General features: G+C 37.3%; 1 protein-coding gene across 4 annotated transcripts in view; it reads right to left on the bottom strand.

Moving 5' to 3' along the window:
* Positions 1–25,755, bottom strand: part of LOC108234194 (vacuolar protein sorting-associated protein 13B) — a 339,365-nt gene that overhangs the window by 164,008 nt on the left and 149,602 nt on the right. For all 4 annotated transcript variants that reach the window (XM_017413202.3, XM_025005255.2, XM_025005252.2 and 1 more), the window contains exons 22-24: positions 21,103–21,236; positions 6,583–6,817; positions 3,758–3,972 (exon numbers count right to left, since the gene is read on the bottom strand). In XM_017413202.3, coding sequence (XP_017268691.1) covers positions 3,758–3,972; positions 6,583–6,817; positions 21,103–21,236 — 584 coding nt within the window. The remainder of the gene's footprint in view (positions 1–3,757; positions 3,973–6,582; positions 6,818–21,102; positions 21,237–25,755) is intronic.

Raw genomic sequence — 25,755 nt, 5'->3', positions numbered from 1 at the left:
AAAAACTGCAATGTGAACAATGTTATCTCATTTTCTTTTTAGTATGTCGTGTCCACGTAGATGGGGTTTCGTCATTATTAACAAAAAGAATAATTATATGTAGAAAAACTAAAATGGGACACAAAACTGAATACAACATAAAGCCAATAGAGCACCCTATAAAACAAGCCCAACACACCACAAGCAAGCTTAATATTTGAAACTACATTCAAATGTATGTATTGTGCCAAGGTCTGACTCAAACAGCTGCACTTGGGAGTTCTCATAGTTCTGACCTCTAGAGCCATTACCATGATTTAGCTTGGCAACTTTGTAGTTACATGACACTAAACCTAGTTAAAGTTGAGGGAGAAGGAAAGCAAAGGAGGAAATAATAAGTAGAAATGTACTGCTACCCATTCTCATTTGTCTTACCTTCCAACATAACACAGTTTTAGAATGGTGTTCATGTTTTATTTTTTGGGGCCTTTATTTGAAAACCCCAGCATGCTCAAACATGTGCTTCACTTAAAAAATAAATGTTATCCTTAACAACAATTCCCCTAAAGAAACACCCACAAAGGAAAGTTAAGTTGTGTCATCAAGTTCCTCTGAAAACCTTACCAGGACTAGGAAAAACTGAAGGCTTGCTGTCAAGTCTTCTCAACTATTTATCATGTGTTCACATTATAAGAGTATTCGGCTTTAAACAACAACACAACTAAATACATTGTGGAAAACATGAGAAGAGTGCTGGGGAATGTGATGTGATGCTTTCAGTTATTCATGCGTTCACAAAGTGCTTTTTAGGCAGAAAAAAAGAAAAGTAACATTTTCACAGTGAGCTATTCTCTGGATGTTCGAGAGCAACCTACTCCTCCATTAACCCCCACCAATCAAGGAGCCACCATGTGCATAGACACAAAGAAACACATTAAACTAGATTTTTCTGCTCTAAATGTACTTTCACTTTTTACTGCTCATTTACACACATGCACTTATATAAGTGCACACACTGCAAGGAGGTCTTTCACAAATGAGCATAAATCAAATTAAAAGCAGCACACTTTATTACAGCTGGTCCATTTCAAACATGTCCAGGAAGAGCTGCTAATGTCGATTCAGCCGCTGTCCAGGTTCTGGGCCAACAGCTGTCTGCCATACTTAACCAGACTGCACTGCCAGCAGGGGAGGTACAGCACCATGCTCTCCTCTCAGAGATCTTTTGAGCCTGGAACTTCAACCAAGTACAACAAAGCTTACTGCACATAGCAGCAGATGTGGAACAAGAGAATAAAGAATGCTGGGTAGAGGAAAAAAGGATAGGGTGTGCACAATGAGGCTGAGATTGAGTAAAAAATGATTGTGCTGTTGCATGACCTTTATTTTCACAGCTTTGACTGAGTTGAATGCCCAACTTCAAAGCAGGATCTTAATTAAATATCTGTTTTTTTAACCTGCCTTCCCACCAATTGTTTTAGCTTCACCAGTGGTTTCAGTGTTCTGTTCAATATACACTATCCTCTCTAGCACCAGCCTGTTTGAATTTACCGGGTGGAACTATCCAAGACAATTGTTGTGTCTTCTACCAAAATCTCTCTTAAACAACTGAACACATTTTAAACTTGCAGAAAGTAATCACAGGATGTACATATACAACTGATTTAACCCAGTTCAAGATGGCTACTACAACCAAGTGACATTAAAAACAACTATAACTCAGTCAATTTTACAGATACTGACCAAAACTTTAGTGTGGTAGTAGCTGAGACTGATCCCCAGCAAATGTTCGGAGCTCTATTAGATTGTGCATGGTCTTAGTTTAAACTTTTGTCATTAACCAAGCAAAATATTTCATGAACCACTGAATGGATTTTACTAAAACTTTCAGGATATAGATGAGCCTCTACAACTAATTAAACTTTGGAGTCAACCCACATCAAGATGGCCATCACAGTTAATCAACCTCAGAAAACACATAATTTTACACATATAGAGCCTAAATATTTGGTGATAGTAGCTGAGAGAGATTAACAACACATTCTCTTAGCGGGCTATCTTGTAATATCTCATGATATTGGGCATAATGTTATTCATGTTTACATGGACTCAAAGTCAAAATGGACACGTTCAGTGATGTGAAGCAACACATAAAAAATGCTGTTCAAGGTAATTACAAATCCAGGAAAAGTAGTTCACAGATTAAGAACAATTATAACATTTTGACTGAGACATGAGAAAGAGCATTGCACAAAGTTTAAAGGAGTTGTTAAAGAGCTTAAATGGCAAAAAAAAAGGTGTTCCAAAAAGGATTATCCAAAATGTGACATTTGCACTTTGGTGTTTTGCATTAAAATGACCAAATTTATGCAGAAAACAAAAACGTCTGGATGTATTAGCATGCAAACATTTACATGCACTGGCTTCTTTACACGTTTTATATTTCACTTCTAATCTTTTTTTCCTGGACATGAAAACACTCCTATAAAGATCAATATGAAATCAATGTTTTCTTTAAAAATGTAACACAATGTTCTCTTGAGAGTTTGACTGCTGAACTCCACTTTCTAAAAATACCTTGTTTGTACTTGTATTTCATCAGAAGTAATGGAAAATCTGACTTAATGTTACAAAAATGCAGTTTAAAGAGTAGGGTAAGTTAGAAAGCCAAGTCTTTTGGGTGTGTTCCTAAACTTTGAATGCACGAATGTCTCAATTTTGGTATGATAATAATTTATTCACTTAACGAAAGTTGAAGGTCTAAATAAAACTGATAACTTTTGTGCTGGTTATAGCAACTGTGCTTCCAACCATCCTATGCAGTTTAACAACTGTGCAGACACTAAAACCAGCACTAATCATGAGAATAACCTTCTTATTCATTGTGGACCAAATAAATACATCTCAGTGAGTGCGGGTTCTGGTGTGTCCATCTAATTTTTTAACTGTGCACCAAGCCAAGGATTTTTTACATACGAGTTGTCCAATGACCACCTTTATTTCCCAGATCTTTATCTGTGGCAATGATATTTACAAAAAAATGACTGAGGTCTCTGGATCTGAAGAGACCATGGTTGCATTAACAGCAGTTCCTAAAGAGACACACCAAGACTTGAAATTAAAATAGTCAGAACTTTACACAGAGAAGATTAATGAAGGCTGAGAAGACAGAAATAACAAAAATCAAAAAGTTCTTACAGGTTAAGAGTCTTAAAACTAAAGATAATTTATTATATACTGTAACTAATCTGGAAATTTAGGTTTATTTTATTCATTTATTTTTGTTTCCATTAAAATAGGACTAGCAAGGTAAAAGTTCCCCTTTCTGTCATACTTAGAGCTTCTAGTACCAATTCTGCTACTAATTCTAGTTGTCACTACGGCTAATCACTGTGTTAAAAATTACAATGTGAACAAGCGTCTACAAAAAAATGTCACTCAAGACAGTTCTTTTAACTACAAAACAATACAACATTTTAAATTGTGTTATAGCTTAGTAAAAAAGTATCCGGGGACCCCAACAGGGAAGACAATCCTATTCTGTTTCAAATTTGTATCACTGAAACATAACACACAGTAAAGTCATAATATGTTCGGAAATTCAACACTCATCTTTACTTGGACCTAAAAAACCTCGACAAAAAACAAAGAAAGAAAGTATATTTACTGGAGCTGATCTGTATTAGACAACTATGCAGATGCTTGTGTAGGAATCTTTACAAAGATGTGTTGTATAAACACACATGACTACTGCTTAGTGAAATTTTGTCATTCTGACCTGAGGGTTGGAGCACTTGACGTGGACAGGCTGTAGATCAACATGGAGACAGACTACAAAGGAGTGTTTTCCTTCAGAAATGCCCTGCAGTTTAGATGTGACAGCCAGTGTGGAGGTGCACCCCATTGGTTCCAACAGGCTCAGGCTTTGTTGCTGTCCCAACAGTGTGTACACACTGAACTGACTCAGGCTTATTGTCCACGGGAAGGCATCACCTGGTGGACAGACAAAACACAATGAGGATTCATAAACTTCTGAATATAAAAATAGTGGAGGGAACAGGTGTCAAATTAAATTAGCATCTTAGAACATCATTTGGATTAAATGTACGAAGAATTATTCAGTAATATTTATGATGGAAAGCATAAATCCTATTACACCACACCTTAATTAACAAAACATTTTTGGATTTTTCATGAGGAAAAAGTGATGGCACGTGTTGCCATTTGATGACCTCCCAGCCTCAGAGACCTGAGGTAGTCTTGATACACAAAATATATTAACTAAGTAAATTTACACAATAAATAAGTTAAACTTACAAACTGGTTCTGATTCTAAAAAGTAGACTTAAAGTAAAGCATGCTGTCAATTTTTAGGTGCTGCAAACCTAAATAAGACCAGACACCACATTGGCATACTCCTAGCTTTTATTTTGTTTTATAATCTGTTAAACATTCACTGCCTTCACTGCTGCCTCTACCCAACCTTTTAAATCCTAAAAATGTATACATTTTTCAGGTTTTGAGAAAATACTGGAAGTTGTGGCGAAACCAGCGGTGAGGAGAAATGTGTCATTTAATGTATCTGGTGTTCAAGGTTTCAGAAACACATAGCTGGGGTTTGACAGATTTCTAATTAATACCAATAAGTTAGGAAAGCCATCGCTTTCTCTGAAAAAAACATGTCCCCAATATGCATTCCTACAGACAGCTGAATACTCAGCTTTAAGAGGGCCATTTGAAGTAGTGAATCACAGAGAAGCACCAGGTGACAATGAGTGACACAGCTGAGGTGTATTTCAAGCTGCTCTTTGTCTTTATCTGCATCAGCAGGTTAAAATCCAAGTTGCTAAGAAGAAGTTAGAAAGTGAGGAGGCACCAGGGCCGTAGCTACCATTGAGGACACCGAGGTCCGGACCTCAGTATTTTTCTGCTGTGTATATAAAAAAATAATCAAAACAAGGCTTTTGAACGGCGTGGTTCTCTGTGTAGTTCCACCAGTTTCCTGTAGGAGGCGCTGCAACTGTGTGCAGCTGCAGCCAAACTCAATGTCTACGAAGAAGAGCGCAGCTTTGCTACCTTACTGCTAAAATAATGACCAGAAGAAGAAGAGCGCCACTTACGGTGAAACACAACCGAGGTAACTTGCTAAAAATATTCTCCTTCAGTTCCACGAAGCTGAAGTTGGTTTCCGATTCAGAAAATGCTAAAGGGCGATTCCACCTAATTTTTCACTACCTTCAGCATCTTTAATCTCCTCTAGTTACAAAAACTACAACACCTAGACACTTCAAACCTGGAGCAGATTATTCTGCACTGATTGCAGAACATTTAAAACCAAGTGTGTGATCTGTGAAACTTTAATCTGATTTGTGAAACGTCAATAAAGGGTGACTTCAGCACTTTTTTTTTACATCCGGACCACACTAGTGCTGGTCCAGCTCCAAAACTACAACACCTCAGTGGTGTTTGATAAAAAGGTCAAATCTATGCTAAAATCTTGTGTTCTGAATGTTTGTGCAGCGTGAACAATCAACATTCATATAAACTAATTCATGTCATTTCAGTGAGTCATCATGGTTGTGCCCTGAGTCCTCTGTTGCTTCAGATGACATTGCGCCCCATGAATTTGCAAACACACACAAATACATGCCATATACACATTCAAGTCACTTGTTTTAAATAAATGCTTCTATTTTAATTAAGTTTTGGTCTTCATTGTAACTGATGTGCAGGGGGATGATGAGTGGTTGACCTCAGTATTTTTTAAAGTCTGGCTACGGCCCTGTTTGGCACGTACCGGAAACTTGCAGACTACAACATGTTCCCTTGCCTTGTGATAAAACAAAAAAAGAAACCATCTTTTCTGCAAGAAAGACCCCTGCAACTGTAGTTCTACAAGGGAAATCTAAACTTAAATGTTTAAAAATGCTGTCTGTCCTCTGCTTCATTCTGTGGGCTTTTATTGAAAAGTTACTATATTACAGAAGACAGAAATTTGTTTGCCAGCACAAGGTCTTAAAGAGGACACTGAATGCATTGATCCAGAACACTGAAAACAAGAAGTATATGACTAATGCTAATGTCATTAAAATGTTGAGGGGGAAAAAGGAGCCCCTTCATTTTTTCTTCAACTGCTTAAGAGAAAACACTGCTTAACCATAAAAGTGTTGCTTGTGTCAACTCTGCCAGGTGTGCACACCACATGTGCAAAGACCTATCTCTCAATGTCGCTCTGCTTAAGTTTGTTTGTCTTTTGTCACAGTAAATGAATAGTAGTGGGTCAAAGGTTTGCACAGTGTTGAACAAGCGATAATGATGATGAATTCAATTTATATAGCTTAATACTATTATTAAACCATTTATTTTAATTATCAATAAAAACTTTCTTAACTTTTTTACTTCTAATTGGAGTTTAGTTTCCAAGATTCCCATTTTTAACCTGTGGTATGTACTTATTGTTTCTCAGTGAAACCGTTAAATCAATCTTCTTGACATAGGGTCATCTGAGGGGCTCGCAGTGTGCCTGGGAATGTTTTTGTCTCCAAGTTTTTCAAACATCAATTTTAGTCTAGAAGTAAGTAGTGATAAAGTAGGAAAACCCACCTTCCTCTAAAATGGGCTTTGAGACAACAAAGGGGAGCTCCTGCAGAGGTTCCATATATTTGTGTCCAGCACTACCGACACTGATCTGGGGCAGGCAGACAACCAGAGTTCCAGGCATGGAGGCCTGATTGTGGTACCAGCTACGAACGGTGCCAGGTATGTCCCCGCAGATGATGGTGCTCGGAGAGGGAAGGCTGTCATTAGGCAGGAACACACAGCATGACTGCAGCTCCACCTGGGAGAGAAAAGAAAAAGAGAAAATGATGTGCCTCAAATCAACATCACTTTTATATTGATCATGATTTCAGTGAACTGTCGAAAACAAAAGGCCGCTGTTTTGGGCAATCAATAAAAGACTGCAGTAAAAAACTTAAAAAAGTAGTGTGAAAAACACTGGATGTTGCTATAAAATACCTAAAAGGCTTATTAAAACATGAATTGATTTGTAAATGAGTAAATGAATCATCTTACATTTAATTGTGCATCATAACTTGTGTGATATTTAAAATAACCTAAATTTAATCTAAAAACACCATTACTGTATGTTGGTGTTTTTATTAATATCTGCATATTTGTTTCTGCCTTAGGGGGAAACCTTTGCTTTCAGAAGGTTTTAAAAGTAGAACTTAAAAGGTTTAAAAAAAATTTAAACTAATGTGAAAATTCCTTTTAGGAAACCAAATCCGTTTTACAACTTTGGGGTCTTTGGCAGTTAAAACTAGAAATAAAATCATTTTTGAAGTTTCTTTAAGAGGAGCGGAAAGCAATCCCAGCTGCTCTACGTCACTCATATGTCTGTTCGCTAAAAAAAAGAAGCTTATTTTACAAGACATTTAAGTTAGTAACCAGTAGCCAGTCAGTGCAGAAGCAGTGTTTAACCCCTCTGAGCCTCAGCAGTGGTTTGTCCATTTCCATTATCCTGAGGCTGTAAAAGAACAGTTCACATAAACGGGGTCCAGGGGCCAAACAGCGGGTGCTGCTAGATGGTTGCACATGTACTGTACAAAATATTTACCTCGTCTAAAGATAAAAAACAAAAATATCTTTATTATTACAAAAAAGGCAGGACTTAAGTGAAAATTTGTGAAGAGAAAAAGAGTTAGAGGGTACATCTCTAAAAATCATCTCATCACTTCTAGTTATGAAAAGTTCTCTTTGACATGACAACACTTGCACCATGACACTTAATACTTTGTTTTTTTTTCATACACTGACAGAAGAACATTTACTGAAAACTGCCTGGTCCACTGCAGATTCCAACTGGTTTAAGATCTCTTAATACTTGATAAGACAAAGACAAAAGGATTGTGCTCAGGTTTGCTGATGATGCCTTTGTGATATTACTTTTTCCTCAGTTACAGCAAGTCATTTATCATTTAAAAACTACAGTATTACTAACTCAACTATTTCAGTAAGTTATGTCAGTCAGTGCTGCTGTTTTGTGGTACTATGAGAAACTAAGTTAGAACCATGTCCTGCACTTTTTACATAAGGTCTTCATGCTTACCAACGGCTCCCCTCCTCTGGAGCGTAATATTTTGAAAATGAGTTACACATTGGCAGAGACACAGATATAACATACCCAAACAAAAATGAGATGGGTAGGAAAAGGGAGCATTGGATCTGTCAGGAGAATAGTGCTGACAGATCCAGAAAAAACAACAACAAAAAGTTTGAGGTCAAATAATTGATCACTGCCTAAACCACTGAGAGCTTCACTTTTCCCTGACCAACTTCATTACATTTTCTCTTTCATTATTCTCAATTACATTTGCCCTTTTGTTCCAGTTTATGGTGGACAACCTTTATGGTGATGTTATGACCACGGCACAATAAGAACAAAATAAAAAGAAAGAAAAAAAGGACAGAAAAAAGATACAAGAAAGGTAAAGATCAAAATGTGATGTAATTTCAGGAATTCACAAACGAACAAACAAAAAAAAAAGTTTCTTCCATTCACAAGATAAGATCAAAAGCTTAACTAGAAACTGGGGAGATTTGTTCAAGAAGTGAAAAGGTCCATGTGAGGTTGAGTAAAGATGTGTTTGGTATTTCTCAAAATGTGCTTAGCTTTATAACTAGAAAATAAACAGGGAAGGAAGCAGTTTGAATGACAATTTCTGCTTTGAATAACCGTCCTTGCATGTTTTTGAGAGAGAGAGAGAGAGAGAGAGAGAGAGAGAGAGAGAGAGAGAGAGAGAGAGAGAGAGAGAGAGAGAGAGAGAGAGAGATAGAGAGAGAGAGATCTGTTAGCAGGACATGAAACTAACAGGGAACCCAGTTTGCTTCGTCACATGTTTGGGAGGCAATGAGCCATGATCGCAGTGTTTAAGTGTATTCACAAGCCACTCACAAGGTTCTGCAAAGGAAATTATATTTTCATTCATAATAGCATAGTGGAAATGTATTTTCTGTTAGTGCAGAGCAGACGTGTGGAAAGGCAGCTTTTCCAAATGCAGCAAAAGGAAAAAATCTGAAATGAAATTAAAAATAGAAATGGTCAGAAAAAAACATCTGAAAGCAAAAAGAAAAATTGCAATACGGAATATCTATTATGTAACTTTAACCTCTGATGTGTTCATGGTAATGTGGAATAAAAACAGCAGCACAAAATGACAGACAGCCTTGGAACAGGCTCAGGCACAACAAATAATAAATACAGAAAAGAGCAGTGCAGCTCTTTGTGAGCACGTGTGTGATTCCTGGTTTCACAATGTTAAACATTCATTTCTGATTACAAAATGGCAAACTGGGGATGAACTATGTTAGAACAGGATTAAAATACAGATTTGGGTTCAAATCTTCAGCTGGCTAAGAGTCCAGAATGGCAGGTGTGCTCAAATAGGATCCATGTAATTACACAAGTTCAGAGGGGAAAAGAGAAGTCAAAGAAACATAATTGTTCACTGCTTTTGTCCAATGACTTCATGTCCTGTCAAAGTGAAACAAAATCTTTAACATAACAAATGGAGTCAACTGTCAGCTGTGTGGGACATCTACCTCAGTTTCCTACTCAGTCTGATGACAGATTCATTCAGGAAAAACACTGATTGACAATGTGTCCCTGTGTTTGAATTCAAGGACAGGGTGGATCACTTGCAACACACTATTAATATATTAAAAAAAATAAATTGACAAAAAATATCTTAAGTTTAAAAAAATGAAAAAGTGAAGGAAATCAAATTCTCATCAGGGTGCACATTTTAAAAAATGTTCACATGGCATACTCAGTTTTCAATGTACACACACACAAACACACACACACAATCCTGTCATGTGCTCAAGTATGTTCACAATAGGCACATGCCAAACTGAAAGTACACATGCACACACACACAAATACAACCACAGATTTTATTCCCTTTTAACATGATCAGTCAGTTCAGGAAAAAGACTTCATGTGGATTCAATGTGAAAAAGGAGTTGAAGAAAATAAAAATATAAATCTGCTTGGCTTAAAGCAAACACTTGAATCCCCTTCCTGGCACCTGTAATAACCATGAGTCTACAAACACACCTGAGTTGTTGAGTTAGTTCGATTCAACATGCTGCTGCACCTGGCCATCAACTGCCCCTCCAGTTTGATTTATACAGAGAGGAAACTTGCATTTATTTATAGCTGTGGTAAGCTGTGATATGACACTTTAGGTATTTCTGTGTATTTTTTAAAGGGGTGCTATAAGGGTATGTAACGTAACCCAAAAGCTGAAAGCTTTAGAGATTTTAAAGTGACTGATTTTTTTTTTTAGTAGGTGACCAATGCTTATTCTTTACAACGACCTAGTAGAAAAAAAAATATTGAAGATGTTTTTGTTTCAGATTAAAATTCGAAGGAAAAAAAAGATGAATTACTATTTTCATAATAAAAACAATATGACTTAGGGAAAAAAAGTTATTTTGAGATTAAAAGGGGATTCAAAAGCCAAACCATCACTAGTACAAAGACCTACAGTCATAGACCTTTGGTAAACAGCGACTTTGTAATTCAGAATAGGTTTTAAAGGGGACCTATTATGCTTAGGTCTGTGGGCTGTACAAAACATCTTCATTATAATTCATACACAAAATCGTTCTCAGATATTGAGATTTCACCTGATCAGTTCTGCCTGTTTTCAGCTCATTTCAGAATGAGCGGTTTTAGGGCTATGTCACTATTATGCAAATAAGCTGCTGTTGGCCACGCCCCTAACTCAGTGTCCCGTCTGAAAACATAAAAACTTTCCGAAGGATTAAACTCACACATTTATATCATTATTAATTAAAACTCTGAGGATTCTGACTTTGGGACAGGGGCACTTAGTGGTTCAGAACCGACATTTGTCGAGTAGGAGACGCGGCAATAAGAGGGTCCAAAACCCGACTGGTAGCGGGTCGGGACATCGGTAGTAGATGTTCTATATTACGGACGACAACATAGCATTTTTCTTTCCCAGCAGACATTGTTCAATGGTAAAACCAGCAGAACAAACGTGACGGTCTTCCTGTAATGAAGTGGGTGGAGCTCCACTTTGGTTGCTAGGTGAGGGGCTGGGCACAGCTTGGGGTTGCTAGGTAACAGGGATTGTAACGCAACAATCCCGACGTTTTTGAAATGAGTCGTTTTGCAGACACCAGAAAACATTTACCTATTGTTAAAAACAGCTGGGTGTTTATTTTGCGCTTGAACTGTTTTTAGAAGCAGTAGAAACCCAAATAGAAGAACAAAAACTTGCAGAAAGTGAACTTAGCATAATAGGTCCACTTTAATAACAAAAAATCCTTTAACACAGACACCATATCTTGTGTCTGAAGCTGTACAGAGCTGCAACTTTTCCAAGTTTCTAGTGGTTTGAGATGCAGTAAGAGTTTTACCAGAGAACAATAATATTAATTCAAGCTGTTTTTATAAACTTCAGATGTTTTTATGAGTATTTTAAGGTCAATACTCAGTGCACATGTTTTAGACTTTTATTATTAGAAACGTAATGAAGTTGTGATTTCTGCTGCTGTGATCGATGCTGCTGCAGGAGTAATGAAGATGGATCTTCAAACGTCATGCCTCGTCTTGTTATTTAGTAGTCAACTCAATGCAAGTGCACCTATATTCCTTGGCTACAATAATAATAAAAACGGAAAGAAATACAGTTGTGTTTATTTTCAAAACTTAGTCCTGAAAGCTATTTTAATTATATTTTCATCTTTTTGACTTTAATATTGAAATTAAAAAAATAAAATTCTAAAAATCTTTTTTTCTTCTTTTGAGTGACCCATAGTACACCAATATAATCCCTAGACAAATGTACTGAGCTCTTTCTTTTAGGCTACCAGAAAAACAAGAATCTGCTTAAACTGTGATCCATACACACAGGCTCTAACCCAATCTGGGTTCTAGATCAGGAAGCCACATACTCTCATGAGCAAATAAAAACTATAAGGAAAGAGACAGCCAAGCTAAAAGCTAAAACCAGAAAAAAAGCTTAAAACGTCCATTAGGGGTGTACTTTGAATAAATGAAAAAATGCCCACAGACTTTGTTTTGTCATTTTGTTCCCTCACATCCCTGCCTGGCTACAGTTCACAGAGCTCTAAATATGTTTTTTCCCCCTCCTCCCTTTGTGGCAAGTTTTGCTCAGATTTCATTCCTGATCATTTCTCTGCGCCATCAGATAGTGTTCGGAATAGAGCCACATGTGTCAACTCGATCTCAAATCTTTCAAGCTTAATACCCCCAAAAAGCATCCGGTTCTCGCTGCTCTTTGAGCTGCAGTGATCAGTTTTATGAATACATTTCTCTCTTGAATCTTTGTGAAGATGGTTCATCTGGTTCCAGCAGAGCAGATTCTAAGAGGGGAAGCTGAGGGACAAACACACTTAAACTTTAAAAGGCAGAAACCATGTGGAAATGGCCTATATAACCACAGACTCTTTGGATCTGCTAGGCCTCACCAGTAAATGACAGAGCAGTGAGTTAGATTGAGAACAGCCTGTTTGCCCTGCATAGAAATGTGGAAGAACTGCAGAGATAAACTTACCTTTACCTAGACCTAATAAGTCTAGGATCTATGGCTAAATAACTCAGATCTCAACTGACATACTAAGACAAAAAGACCTACCCTGTATAAAAAACACTGCAGTTTAACTAGTTTAAGAAGAAAAGCTTAGAAAATGTACAATTTGCTACTCTACAAATGAGTTCGTGTGCTTCACACTATTTGCATGGAGAATACAAATGTGGTATACAATCTTGCTTTTAATCTTTCTTCCCTAAAATGTGATAATCTTAACAGCTGCCTCTTTTCTGAGCCATTACTCTTAGGTCATTTCAATCTGATAAAAAAAGTAAAGCTTAGTAGTGTAAACTCCTCTTAAAAGTACTGTCAGCAGCACAAATGTTTTGGTACACAGTACTGACAGCACTAAATGCAATTACTGACATCGTCATCTAACTGAACCCAGGCAGCGAAGTACATGTGTGACATTTGTTCTGTGGCGCTGTGGACATATCCGCTCTTAGACTTATTGTTTTCATATCACAGCAGGGAAGAGAACTTTGGATGCCCCAGCTTTGCAGAGCATGAACTCTGTGGGTCAAGATCACCCCTCTGTAGAGAGACCCCACAACTTGGGAAGCACACATTTTTCTCTCATTTTCCCAACACACAATAAGCAAAACATGACACACAGGAAATCACCAGGAGATAGAGGATAGGAAATTAGAAACACCCTCCCAGCATCCCCAGTGAAAACATTTGCAACTCTGGAGCACAAAACTCTCAGTGGAGAGATCGGCAGCAAACGGAAAACACATCCTTTTGTTTTACAAACCTGATACCACTCCAAATGTAATCTTCCTGTCCATGCACCAGACAGGACACTGTGTTTCCTAAGTGGCGGGTTGAATGAACAGAAGGTTTATAAACCAACCCCCAACTCAACCCACCCACAGTTACCCTTGTGCTCCTTTTACTTTTTTTTTTTTTTTTACATCTTCCTGCATTTTCTGCTTTGTCCAAAAACACACTTGGAAAAGAGAGTATATTATAAACAGTTTCTCCCTGTAAATTAGCATGATTAATGTGTATACCTGAAGATGACACCATTCAGATGTGTATTGTGGTGTACACATATACACACAAGGTTTTGGCTCTAACCTCAGAAAGCAGCTTTCCATCCTAATGTCCATGAGAAAAACATTTAGGCATGATGCGTCTTGACAAGAGATAGGCTTGGTCTCACCCACATGCCACCACAAGCAATAAGCTCGTGGCCTGGCACAGCAGCATAGCCAGGCAGCCAGCCATCCCTGTGGCCATGCATTCCTCTCTTCTAACACTGCTTACAGAAGCTGACAAGCTCTGGAGGTCTCCCTGGCCGAGGTGGAAATCTGCAAAAATAAACGCTTTAGGTGACATGAAGGCTTTGTTTGTTTCTGCTGGCCCAGCTGTTTGTGTTAGCGCGGTGGGTTAATTGCAACTTTGATCGCTGCGTTTATTGATCCAACAGTGGCCTTAGGAGTGCGGCTGGCCAGGCCTTCCTCACCTACTCCACCGTCTATCCCAAACAACCCCCCTCCACCACCCAAGCTTAGTGAGCCAATACAGAGTCTGACAGGGTGACCACACCAAGCTAAGGCTGAGACTGGACTTGGAGAGGCAGGTAATGAATGGAGATGCTCTGATGTGGCAGCTGCTGTTCAGCTGAGCAGGACCAATGACTGGAATGGAATCTCAGTTGAAAAAGACAGACAGTTTCTTGGGAATAAGGTGGAATAATGGAATATTACCACTGGAATCAACTAGACAGACTTACACTTTCAAATACAAAGCCAGAGAAACTAATGTTTGGTGACATATAAAAATGAGACTGGGTTTGGATTATCTGCAATAGTGATTGTGCCAATAAATTTTGCTTTGGGATGTCTGAAGAGAGTAAAGGTGGCTGTGAATATGTTATACTGTATGTATTACAGGCCAATTTGGATCAAATGGTGATGGACTGCAGATGCGAAAAGGTTTATGGGCTAACCTTGGCAAATTTTCACTACTTCTGATTTATGTGCTGTGACCATATGACACAGACCAAACTGGGCTATTCAAAATCCCAACTGATGTGTTTCAACCAATGTTTGGCATCACTTTCATCTCTGTCCCCAAGACAAAGGGTAAATGCTCTGACAGTTTAATCATATTCCAGACTAGCTCTCCAAGACAATCAGAAAATGAGTTCAAACTAGTCCTTATTTTTCTTTAACTATTTTATAAGATTATGATTAAGAAATGTTAGTTTCTCACATTTCTAAAAACAAATGTAGTGTTGTAAAAGGAATTCTTTCACTAATGAAAATCAGCTTTAAGACTTGAGGATTCAAGAGGTTACAGACAAGAGAATCTTGGTAAGCACTTTTCCCATGCAGCCTGTTGAGAGGGCCACATATGTGTGAGCTTCTATAATGACTGTGAGGTCATCAGTGTATTGACACAACGGCAGATAATGGAATGGGATATGTGACCACACATGGACATTAACACACCCATCAACATGTGCATCTGTGCAGACATTCATCCACAAGTTCTCATTGCGTAAGCTCCAAAAGACATCTATTATTACATCATTGGGTCTTAATTTAGATCAGGCAATTCAAGAGAAGTCGATAGATTCATCACAAGAGAGCATGTCTTTCTCTTGTTCAAATTCACTCACTTTGTAGTATATTCTTTGCTTTTAAGTTTTTTTCTCTTTCATCCAATTTGCAAAAGTCTTATTCCTTTGGAGATATTGTAGAGAATCAACAAGAGCTGACATTTTCTACACCAAAAAATAATGTTTTTTTTGTTTGGTATTTTTTGTTAAGGGAAGAAAGCTGTAACAAAAACTTAAATTACCCATTTTTTAAAGGCTTTAACAAAAGGTTGCTACAGTAGCTTGGTCATCAATGCCACTTGTAATCTGGAGGCTGCAAGTTCAAGCCCAAGTTACGACAGAAAGGGCACACGGCATAAAACAATTGCCAAATCTCTTGTGTGAGTTCACTCACTGTGGTGTCCCCCACAGAGGGGAGCAGCCAAAAGAAAAAAATAACTTTTAACAAAGAGCAAGCGGTTGCTCAGTGTTCTAATCTTTTCATTCTTTATTTCAGGCAGATTGAAAACATTTGGTCAAACGGTACAAAGACTTTACATGAGCTCTGGAGTTATCCTGAAAACTAAGGCCCAAATTCAATGACAGCAAATCTTTCAAATACTCCATGTTACAAAGTATTGTCTCCATGGACCAGACATGTTTTATCAGCCCATCCTACAAATGCTATGTCAGAATTAGATACAGAAACACCCACTAGCCAAGGAACTATAATAAACCTTTTTTTTCATGATCCTACAGCCACTTCTACACAATCATTGTAGTAAACCAGGACACCTTCTCTAGATTAAAGAAGGTGCTGACACCAGGGAACATTGTTGCCAAAAAATGTTTACAAGCTGTATCTTCAGGTTTAGATAGGGGCTGGCTTCAACTACCACATCGTAATCACACATTGCTCAATTTTTGCTTAATGTAATACCACAAGAAGCTACTTGTGTTAGTAATCAATATTGCCACATCATGCAAACCTACTTCTGTCTCTTTGTTAAGCCTTGATGAATTGTGTTTCTTCCTCTGCAAAGACCCTTTTTCTGCTCTGAAAGCATCAAGTCCTCCATATATCATCCTGCATGAGTAGCTTATTCAACTAGAACAAAACTGTAGAGTGAAATACAGCTTTGGCTTTGGTGATGAACACACACACACCTATTTACAAAATGTGATTTGTTTAAGAAGACCACTTTCTCCCACTTATCCATGGCCTATAGCTTCAATGGATGACAGAGGCCAACAAGTACACTTTTACCAGTTTGATTTTCTTCTACAGTCACACTCTTTCAAGACTGGAAAGCCCAGTCAAGTCTTTGTTTCCCACTGGAATCAATTATGCTACTGGTTCTCCTCAAATAAGTTCTGGTAGGTACTATCCACCTTCAAAAAAACCCAAAAAGAAACCACACAAATGATTATATATATATATATATATATATATATATATATATGGAGAGAGACAGAGAGAGACAAAGTGCAGTATTTAAGATGCTCTGACATATTTATCTGACAAAATACTGTTGGGAGTTTGTGACATTTTTGTCACGAAGTGTGATCAACCAGAGATGCTCTGTTTGTTTTTTAACAAGCACACTTTATCAGAAAAAACCAGAGTAAAATTAAAACTGAAGTAATTATCAAATGATCTTTGGTAAAATCTGGTTAAAAGAGCAAATGGCAGGCTTTGAAAAAGATAATCAAATTTTAAAGTAGACATACAGAAGCATTTTTCTCAAGTGTTCAAAAAGATGACTTGTACAGTAATTGCAAATAATTTGGAACTTGTTGGATCTGAAGACAGTGACGAAGAGGTGTTGAATAGAAGGATGATAGGATGAAGGGGAAAGGCTGAGGATGAAGTAATGGGCCTGCACAAGGCACTCCAGCAGAGGGTCAGATCCTTTTCATGGAAACCATCTGGACACTCAATCTGAGCCACACCAAACGTGCAGTGCACATGATTCTCCACTCTGTCTCTTACTTTCCCCTGCCTTAAAACAATTTTTTGCACTTTTTTCCCCTTCCTTGCACTCTTCTTTGCTTCCTACCCTCATTTTCCTTTCCATCACTTTACCTTTTCAACCTCGCTGCTTTTTCTCCTTTTTTTCTCACTCAAAAAATATCCTACTCATTAATGCATGGCAGCTGCTGAGAGCAGCGTTACTTCATTTTTCCATGGCAACGGTCTCTCTGTTTCAGCAGATCTGATTTCAGTTTTGGTAGCAACGTGCTCCTTTGCCAACGCTGAACACATTCATGTGTTAAATAGAAGGAATTATTTCAAAATTCCTGAAATAGAATCACCATCCTGCTCAGTTGCAATTATCATCAGGGAACAAAGAGAACATGGGTGTCCTTGGGGAGAACAGGGTGGAGAAGGAGAGATGACCGAATGCAAAGGAGTATGGGTGAACAGTGTTGGGCAGAAAACTATTTTGGGAGGACAACAAATGACACAGAAGGACTACAGATGTAATGAAGCACAAGTTCAAGAGGGGGCTCAGTAAATGTACTACCAGCCAAGAGAAAACAAGAAGAAAGTAAATTGAAACAAAAATACTAAAAAACAAACAAAACAATACTTCCACACATTAAAGCCTGTTCAGGTGAACATACTTCCTACCTGTATCCAGAAGGTGGTTTATCTGTGCAGTAAATCAAGAGACACCACTACTTTGAGCAACAAGCAGGACATACATAACAAGCAATGTTTGAACAAAATCTCTGAATACAATTAGTAACCAGAAATATAATAATGTCTGAGTTTACCTCTAGTTCAAGGTTGAATTTTAATTAAACAAACAAACAATCCAGTTGATTAAGAAATAAACATGAAATGAAAACGAGGTCCAAAGGCACAACATGATGATGTAGCCCTGCTCACTTAAGAGACCATTTAAATTCAGGCAGTTTACCCGGGTCATAGTAATCCTACATCTAAAGAAAATAAGTCCTTTGGCAACAGTAAGATACTCTGAAGGGAAAAAACAGATGGTTGGAGAGAAATGAAGGAAGCAATTTATGCTGAACACAAAATATTTACTGTAAACAGGAGGAGTACCTCAGGTACCACCTTTCCAACACCTGCAGTGCAGCCTTGACTCTCCTCACCAGGTAGTTTCACAATCATTCACACCTTGATCCATGAGACCAAAAGACTCCACATGTTGACCTTGTTGCTAAACATCTCAAAAGTGATAATGGTCCTAATAATTCTCAGATTGGACAGGCGAATTAGACACTCATATGACTCCAACAAACATTTTATTGTGATTATTGTTCCATCTATGACCTTGTGTTGCTCTGCTGCCCACTTTTCATCTTCTACATCAACCAGACTTAATGAAACTTCCAATTCTAGGTTTGTATTGTTTGCAAATACACAAAACTGAAAAAAAGAAAAATGGGAACATTCATCAGCCACAGTCCAACAATCAAAATGTTTTAAGTAATTACATACATTAGGTATCAGTTACTGAGAAAATTACAAACAAAAATGTCCTGAGATCTGCAGGTTTTTAATTACTCTATAGTATTTTCATGCAGATGGCTTAGCAATGAGGGTAACTGTGTTAAAATGAAAGCATCAACATGTGAAATCTTTGTTTTTTGTCTGTAATCAGAACTATACTGTCAGCACTTACACTAAAATCCTATTTTTATAGAACATTTAAAACAGACCAAACACTTTATTTCATTTTCAATTTTTTTGATAAAATTGTTCTAATTAAGCATAAGATTTTGAACATTTTTATTTTTTTGAGTTGCATCCTCCATTATTTCTTTGGAAATCAATAGAAAACAGCATCTTACAAATGGAGATTGATAGAAATTTATTGCATTTGAACCAATAGAAGAACCATGAGAAACATAATCATTGATTATATTTGCAATCTCTGACTTAACCAGGCATGACAAAAGGCTAAGATTACAAATGCAATCTACATTTTCACCTACTTTCTGTTTTTAAAATTTCAACATGCTATGTCATAACACTGCATAAGCCTTAATAAAGCATAAATAAAGTATCAAGTCTTGTGGTGACAAACCATCACTGCACTTTGCCCAGAGCTAGCTAGCTAGCTAGCTCTCTCTCTCTCTCTATATATATATATATATCTCTCTCTCTCTCTCTCTATATATATATATATATATATATATATATATATATATATATATATATATATATATATATATATATATATATATATATATATCAAACTGTTTATACAATTACAATCACATTTCACTTTTCTTTTGAAATACCTGAAAGCAATCTGATCTGCTACTGAATAACAAATACCTTTGGAACATTAAATCTACCAGCATTATGAATCCTACTTTTCTTTCCCATTCCTGTTCCTCTATCTTCTGTAGAGGGCGGAAAGAAAGGCCCGCATGGTAAATTGGGCACATGTGCGGCAGTAGTGTGAGCCATTAGGTATTCTGTTTACACCACACTAAAATAAATGGAGTGGTTTAAGTTTGGGGATATCCAAGACCTGGAATACCAGCTGTCGGGTTGTTCGGTTTGGTTCGCTTCCACTCTCATGTCAACAGAACAGAGTGTTTCCTAATTACGGCTGTAGTTCGTGATGTGGTCGTAGTCACACAGCCGAAGGGGACAGAGGAAAGTGGAAGCAATGATGGCCTCAGCAAACCTCTTAGTAGGTTGAGTTACTTTAGTGAAACTACTGTAAACAGATCAATGGACTGACATGGGACCTGGGTACTGGTGTATTACTTCAATTCACTTGTGTCATGCTCACTTGCATGTTTGACTGATGTCAGTTTGTGTGGTCCTAGCAAAAAGAATTAGGATGTTTTAGGAACGGTGTTGGATTTTTGCGTCATTGGTTATTATTTAAATGCATCAATAACCCTGCATTAAAATTAAAAGTTATTTAGCTGTAACTAAACTGAACAACAGTATTCACATTTCCATGAATAAGCTCACTAAAACAAAACTCTGCACTTGTGAGAACTTGTCACTGCAATAAAAAAACAAATGCTAATAAGAGAAAACAGAATTATTGAATTTATGATCCCTATGGAAATCTTAAGTTATCATTTTATCATTTAATGGCAAGCTGGTTTTAGCTGCCTAAAATATTTACCAAGAATGTATCTATTTTTCTTAAGAATTGAAGCAACACTATAGCTTAATTATAGAATTTAAAATGGAAAATGACAATGAGCAGTTAATACTTGCACATTAAAGACAGTTTCTCAAATGAATACTAAACAAATTACTCAGCAATAAGATTTCCATGAGTTCCATTCAGTAATGTACTCCACTGGATGTGTGCACGCATAAAAACACACAGATGTGCATGCACATAATGTGCGGCTTTTGCATCAAGAGGATGCCAGTCAAAGAGCCATCAGCAGTTCTGATGTCCTTCAGATGGAGCTGGTTGTGTTGTGGTCTCTGCTAACTGATCCAGTCAAGATGCAGGAAGAAGACACACAATAGACTCTCTTCACAGTTAGGCTTTTAAACAGACAGATAGGCACGTCCCTACAGTTAGCCAGCCAGCTAAAAATTCAACTTGTCACAAAGAACAATGTAATCCTATGCATGCATACACATTGTATGCAAAACAGAGCAGTGAACTAACAACAGGCCCACTTCACATTTAACCATAATACAGACAGAGACATGAATACATGATCTCTAAAGCCGATTCAGAATTGAGGTTGTATGCAATTGCCTTTTTGCAAGATATATGTTTTTTCTGACAGGCGTTTGACTTGTAATTTTACGATTCAAGAACAGACCACTGGGCCACACTACAAGAAGCCACTGTCAAACGTTGCAGATCTGCTTATGGACTTATGGAAAAACTGAAGAACTGCAATGCAAAATAGTTAAATAGAAAAAAAAATACTGAGAGTACAGATTGATACCTGTAGGGTAAGTCTCTTAACAGCATCCCAGGCATGAGTGAAGAGTTCCTTCATTCGTTCCTCAGAGGACGTCCATGGCTCCTCCGCAGTGGGGGCAGGCATCACCTTCATTAGAATGGACAGGGGACGTGATTCTGTAAAAAAGAAAATGGAGAAACAGGAAAAACCCCAATAAGGGCTTGGTGAAACTTGGATTCAAACTTCCTTTCAGAAGTCAAAATTTTGAAAACTGCATGCACCCAGCAGTGATGTCAGATTTGTTGAAACATTTAGCCTACTGCTAAAGTAACCTCTTCACCACAAAAATAATGTAGCACCCTGTAAAGTCTTAAACAAAATCAATATTTTATTAACATAAGGAAATGTACTGTACTGCATTTATCCTTTATTTAACCCTCTTTAAAGCTCGCTGTTATTTTCATTTGCTGTACAGTATCCTGTTATATGATGTTTAAACGACACTTCATTGAGGTGATGTAATGTTGGCACTCAGGTTTCTTGTCTCCAACAGCAGGAGAAGGAACTGTGAGAACTGGGAGAAAGTGTGTGCGTGTGCACACACACACTGTTCTAGACATGATCTGTCCTTGTGCCTGCTGTGGTCCAGACGAAGGCTGATTGTCTGTGCTGACACTCATGGCAACAGAGATCACACAGCAACAAACATATACAGTTAACTTTGAATTAACCATATGAACCTGGGGGTCAAAACACTCCAGTGCCTTAAAGACGGTCCTTAGAAGAGAAGGGAAAATAAATGTAGGAGATGTACAGAAGCACAAACAGAAGGTTGAGATATATGGACACAACACAAACAAAATCTATCAGGTTAACCAGAGGTCTGTGAATGTTAAAACCATCCTCTGTTCTGTCCAGCTCAGCAGCTCTACAGTTGTAATAAAATAACACTGATGTTGCAAAGTCATAGTCTGCTCGGACTCCATGCTCCCAATTATTACTAAATGGGCTGGCACAGCAATGCTATGATCTTGCTAGGATAATAGGAAATGAATGATTATTTATTGCCCATAGTCAAAAGGCAAAGACAAAAAACTTTTGGAGCTAAGTTAAGATGGTCACCACAGCCAACTGACTTTAGAAAACACAAAAATGGCTAGAATTTAGTCAATTTTATAGATATTGTCCTAATATTTGGTGGGGTTGTAGCTGAGAGGCATTCACAATACATACTTCAAGTGCTACTCATTGCACAAAATCTTTGTCTTGTTTATGTTAATCTTATTAATGATTAGTCTTGTGAATCATCGTATTTTTCAAATGTGGTTTTACTTTTGATACTTGTTCTTCTATGTTTTATACTATGTTTTGACTTTTTAGTCTCAGGGAGACAAACTCCATTTCGTCGTACTTCTGGTTCAATGACAATAAAGCCTATTCTAAGTCTTTGCTAAAACTTTGACATTTACTGTCAGAGTCAACACTGTCTATCAGCAAAATATACAGTAACATCCCACATTATTGCATGAGACTGTGCTTAAAAATATTTTCAAGGTTTTCCAAAAACAGCTAAAACACTAATTTCACAACTAAATACAATCTTTGTTTAAAACTCTTGCATGAAAAACAGTGGGCGATATGCATTCCTTGAGGGAATGCTAGGCCTTTAATCACTTTCGTATATAGTTGCTGGGGCAATCAGTCTTAAACTTGCGGACAGAGTCTCCGTGTGTGTTTAGCACATGAATGTGTGCAAATGAGTGACTAAGATTACAGGTGCATGTGTGTATGTGTGTGTGTGTGCACACGTGTATAAATAGAGGAAAGCAGACTGAAGGTCCACATCAATGTGTCTGGACTCTCTTACAGTGTTTTCTCACGCTCAGCATCCAGGTGCATTTGGAACTTGGGGACTATGAAATAGACTATTTGTCATGACGCCTTTTTTACCATTTGGAAACTTATAGTTTTCCAATCTACCTTCTAGAGTATTACTCATCATCTACATTCTCTGTGCTTTTTTACATGACTATTTAAAAGTTTTTTTTTTGTTTTTTTTTTTTAAACTAAGCACCCACAAAGTAAAAGATGGCAAAACTGAATTTGACAGGACATATTTTGTTTCATGGACTGTTTTACACAGAGTAAAGTGCAGAGTGTGGTGCACTGATGTCAGTATAATGTCAATAGAATTTTGTTTTAAAATGGGTGTGTGTTTTTTGGACTTTGTTCGTCAAAGTGCCTCATGAAGCCATTTCCTTTTCAGTTCTGCTCAAAATCCATACAGACATGCCAAAGCTCAATGGCTACTGTTCTCTGCCATGAGGTCCAGTTGTCCAGAAAACATAAATATTATTCTTAGGACAAATATGTGATTTATACAAACATGTATCATTTTATGCATAAATAAATAATGAGAAAGTATGTCCACATATAGAACTAGCATCTGAAGTGTGTTAGCAAATTCACTTGGTGAGCAAGATTTCCATTTCACTGGTAATCTCTTTTAATACCATGTCTAAATCATGTTTACCTCACTCCATACACCCTTGTCTGTCTAAGCACCATCTTGTCAGGAAGCACAAAACAAACTCACTGTTAAGTTTACACAAACTACCCTGTCAACATATAAAAATACGCACTATACAAAAAAATATACATTCACACCCTACCAATCATCACAGAGGAAATCCTAAAGTAAATAAAGACATATTTTTGAGTTATACACTTGTGTCATAGTCCTCCAGTTTACAAAAAATCCATTAAACAAAACAAGTGCAATAGCAGGACAGAGTGAACTTTATATGACTACAAAACGTGAACTATATAACTGCGTCCATTTCCATTTTAAAGAAAACACTAATTTTAGGTCAAATGCACAGTAACAAATATAAAGGTTTATATGTAAATATTTTGCTAATCGCAGCATACTTTCACATTAATCTGTATAATTAATTTCAAGATGCATGACACTGACCTGAAACTGAACCAATAAATAGGGTCATAGGCAGGTAGAGTCATCATCAATGAATTCAAATTATAATGCTCTCACTTTGCAATGCTTTCAAATGCAAAGTCAAACATAACTTCAAAAATGTAGTTTGAGGTACTGTTTTGTTAGCCGATCTCAACTTCTTGCCTATAGCTTAATATTTTGCAAAGAAGACAAGGTTTCAATAGGTTGTAATTTTATCTGAAACTTGGTTATTGTTATAATCTTTGAAGAACTTGACCCAAAAGGAACAAGAGAAGATTTTTGACTAGTCTTTTTAACAATGAAATTAGCCATACTGTACAAGATTACCCCTAGAGAGAATCTGTTAAGTCAATCAGAAAGTGTGTTAAAATACAGCAAAGGCAGTTCAAGGTTCATCAAAATGTTCTCTGCCTAATCTTAAATACAACTCCAGGGTTCTGTTTGTTAATGTTGGGTTCGTTATTTATAATGAAGCTGCCATACTCTGTTATAGTGACTTGGCGCCTGCCATTTATGTCGAGAGGGAAAAGAGAAAGGCAGGTCACGAGAAAAGTGAGAGAACACAAATGATTTGAATTCAAATGGGAGAGAATTATGACAAGAGGTCTCAAAGCTCTTAAACTTATGCAAGGCTAACAAGTCTTAAGAGTCCTCTTAAAGTAGGGTTATTCCCCGTGCCTCGTGCCATCTCAGTCATGTCCTTTTTTTCACCTTGTTATTCCATTAAGCTAATATGCTATTGGCCAACTCTGACTGTGCATTATTCAATTGCCTTTTCTCATCCGTTTTATTCTCATTTACTTCACCCACTCCCTTTGCTCTTCTTTCTTAACATTTAGCTGTTTTTAGAAGCTGCCAGTTCAGTCCTTTATAAACATTGTAGTCATAAATGGCCCACGTTTTTGACATCCAGGGCTCAAACATGTGTCCAGAGATTACATGAGAAAATTCAGACACCAGAGAAACATTACAATGCACTATCTTTAAGGTGAGAAACAAACCAACGTTGCCTTTTAACGTAACATTGCCACAGTATAAAAAAGGTCCTGTAAAATGTGGGAGGATGCGTGGTGATATTTAAACTGCACATCCCTGAGATTTAAGTTTCAACATGTTGTGAATGTACAGTCATTCTAATATAGTAACAGGACAAGTAAATGTTGCATTTCTATTTTAACAGTATTTGCAACAACAAAGCAGCAAAGCATCAGTATGTCTTTCCTGAGTGGATGAGTAACTCAGCCATAAACGCAGCCTCTTTGAAGGGTTTCAGCATTTCCGCTTGCTGGCTGTTATCTTTCTGGTATGTTCCCTTTTTACAAATGGTTTACAGTGAGATGAAGTGTTGTATACTCTGTTACAGCTGTGTGCGGAGACAGCAATGGGGCTCTACCAACCTATTTGATTTTGATGCTAGTTAGTGTTTATTTAAATATTTACATGACTCCATTTGTTATAGCAATGTTGAAGACCCCATGAAAAAGTCATGTTGTGGCAAGGCAACATGACATGTCAAGGAATACGAGAAATGATATAGGAAATTTTCAGTTGAACAGATTTTCTCTCCATTCAATTCAAGCTCGCTTCCTTTAAAAAGTATTTATACCACTTAACCTATTCTACATTTTGTCAAGTTATTACCACAAATTTTAAAATAATTTTTACTGGACTTTTATGTATTATACCAACACAAAGCAACTCATGATTGTGAAGTGGAA

This window comes from Kryptolebias marmoratus, linkage group LG16 (assembly GCF_001649575.2).
Source record: "Kryptolebias marmoratus isolate JLee-2015 linkage group LG16, ASM164957v2, whole genome shotgun sequence".
Lineage (NCBI taxonomy): Eukaryota > Metazoa > Chordata > Actinopteri > Cyprinodontiformes > Rivulidae > Kryptolebias > Kryptolebias marmoratus.
This window is presented reverse-complemented; position numbering and strand designations above follow the sequence as displayed.